This window comes from Wolffia australiana, chromosome 2, assembly GCF_029677425.1.
Source record: "Wolffia australiana isolate 7733 chromosome 2, ASM2967742v1".
NCBI lineage: Eukaryota > Viridiplantae > Streptophyta > Magnoliopsida > Alismatales > Araceae > Wolffia > Wolffia australiana.
In genome coordinates, this window is record NC_135836.1 from 14,672,520 (window position 1) to 14,674,797 (window position 2,278).

Consider the following 2,278-nt stretch of genomic DNA (forward strand, 5'->3'; position numbering starts at 1 on the left):
AAACTGCTTCAAAGTCAAGGTATTCAGCCGATATATGTAAAATATTATTCTTGCTAAATTAATATATTTAAGTAGATATACATATTGATGGACATAATTGACATATATATTTGACACACCAAACCCACAACAATACTCTTACATGACTAGAGGGTAAGATCAAAAATTAAAGGTGATGTATATGCAAATATATTGTGTGTAATTGTTGGCATATTTTAGCAATCACTTTCACTTTTGCTTGCATCCAACTTACTTTGACCAATCAATTTCATTACACTTCTTTACCTGACTAGTGTTGAGCAAAATAACTAGCTACTACCTAAAATTTTCACTTATGTAACATCCCAATATTAGCTTATCTACAAACAAAGCATACAACAAATATGGAGCCTTTTAGTCTCAAAACACCTAATAGCCTTCATGTTGATTAAGTAGAGTAACAAAAAGCACTGCCATAACACTTATCAATAAATTTTATTCTTAATTGATACATAAACAATAACAAAACATGGAAGAGACATTACTCAAAACAACACTAGTTTAGGCCTCCATAACTCTTGCTGAGCCTTGAGCCATGCCTTGTTGTCTTATTTCTGCTGAAGGGAGAGGTTAAACACATGAAATCCTCGTTGAAGGACGGACTAGTATGGTGGGGGCGAGTACATTGGAGCTGGTGGAGGAGACTTGGGAATTGATGGCGGCGAGTACACAGGAGTTGGTCGCGGGGACTTCGGGGTTGGTGGTGGAGAGTACACTGGAGTTGGCGGGGGAGACTTAGGCGTTGGCGGTGGAGGGGACTTCGGGGTTGGTGGTGGGGAGTACACGGGAGTTGGGGGGGGGGACTTGGGCGTGGGCGGTGGGGGGGACTTCGGGGTTGGTGGTGGGGAGTACACTGGAGTTGGCGGGGGAGACTTGGGCGTTGGCGGTGGCGGGGACTTCGGGGTTGGTGGTGGGGAGTACACTGGAGTTGGCGGGGGAGACTTGGGCGTTGGCGGTGGCGGGGACTTCGGGGTTGGTGGTGGGGAGTACACTGGAATTGGCGGGGGAGACTTTGGCGTTGGTGGTGGTGGGGACTTCAGGGTTGGTGGTGGGGAGTACACTGGAGTTGGCGGGGGAGACTTGGGTGTTGGCGGTGGCGGGGACTTCGGGGTTGGTGGTGGGGAGTACACTGGAGTTGGCGGGGGAGACTTAGGCGTTGGTGGTGGCGGGGACTTCGAGGTTGGTGGTGGAGATTTGGGGGTTGGCGGCGGCGAGTACATAGGAGCCGGTGGTGGTGACTTGGGGGTTCGTGGCGGGGAGTACACCGGAGTTGGTGGGGGAGACTTAGGCTTCAGTGGTGGCGAGTACACTGGAGATGGTGGCGGGGACTTTGGGGTTGGTGGTGGGGAGTACACTGGAGTTTGTGGTGGAGACTTAGGCGTTGGTGGTGGCGAGTACACCGGAGCAGGTGGGGGGGACTTGGGGGTTGGTGGCGGTGAGTACACGGGAGTTGGTGGAGGAGACTTAGGCGTTGGTGGTGGCGAGTACACAGGGGTTGGTGGTGGTGAGATTGGCTTTGGGGGGGGGGGAGTATACTGGAGTAGGGGGTGGTGAGAGTTTTGGAAAATATTCGGTGGCGCCATTTGCATTGGCAAGTCCCTCTGATGCAGCAACTGTATGCAGCTGAGGTAAAAGAACAGCTGCTAGCACTATCAATGTGATTTTCCCCCATGGGAATGGAGGAAGACCCATTTTGGCCGCGCAGCCCTAGAATCAGAGCTAAGAAGAGAGGAACTTTTGCCGCTGCAATGGCGATACTGGTGCTTTGAGTCCCCGGGCGTTTATAAAGACCTACAAACCTGCAAGTGGACGTTTTTTAATGATAACATCGCATGCGCGCAGAGCTCTTCCAATCAAATAATGCCTGTTGTGGTTATTATGAGAGTTAGCTGGTGCAACCTTCTTCGACCACCGTTTGATTAATTTCCTTCCATTATTAAACCTTCTCTGGAAATCACCTCCCCATGGGAAAAAGATTTCGTATGTTTTTATACAACAAAGATATCCAAACGCACTCCCCTTCGCTCACGACCGTAGGTTTCTGTAAAAATGATTAGCCGGGTTCTGGAAAACATTGCAAACCTCGACGCATGATTCCCGAGTAAAATTAATGAGAAGAGAACAGATCCGTTTCCCACACTGAAGTTTTGGCGAACATTAATGGCAAGTAAATGATAGTAGGTTCCGTCCCAATAGGAACGCCCGTTGACTAAGATCGGACAGCTGGCGACGATGTTAA

The 2,278-nt window shown here is 49.3% G+C and overlaps 1 protein-coding gene across 1 annotated transcript; it reads right to left on the bottom strand.

Annotated features, from left to right (window-relative positions):
* Positions 1 to 450: 450 nt before the first annotated feature.
* LOC144716950 (uncharacterized) lies at positions 451 to 1,801 on the bottom strand. Its single transcript, XM_078592229.1, has one exon. It carries the CDS (start codon positions 1,626 to 1,628, stop codon positions 642 to 644), a length of 987 nt encoding a protein of 328 aa, XP_078448355.1. The 5' UTR covers positions 1,629 to 1,801; the 3' UTR covers positions 451 to 641.
* Between the last annotated feature and the right edge of the window lie 477 nt (positions 1,802 to 2,278).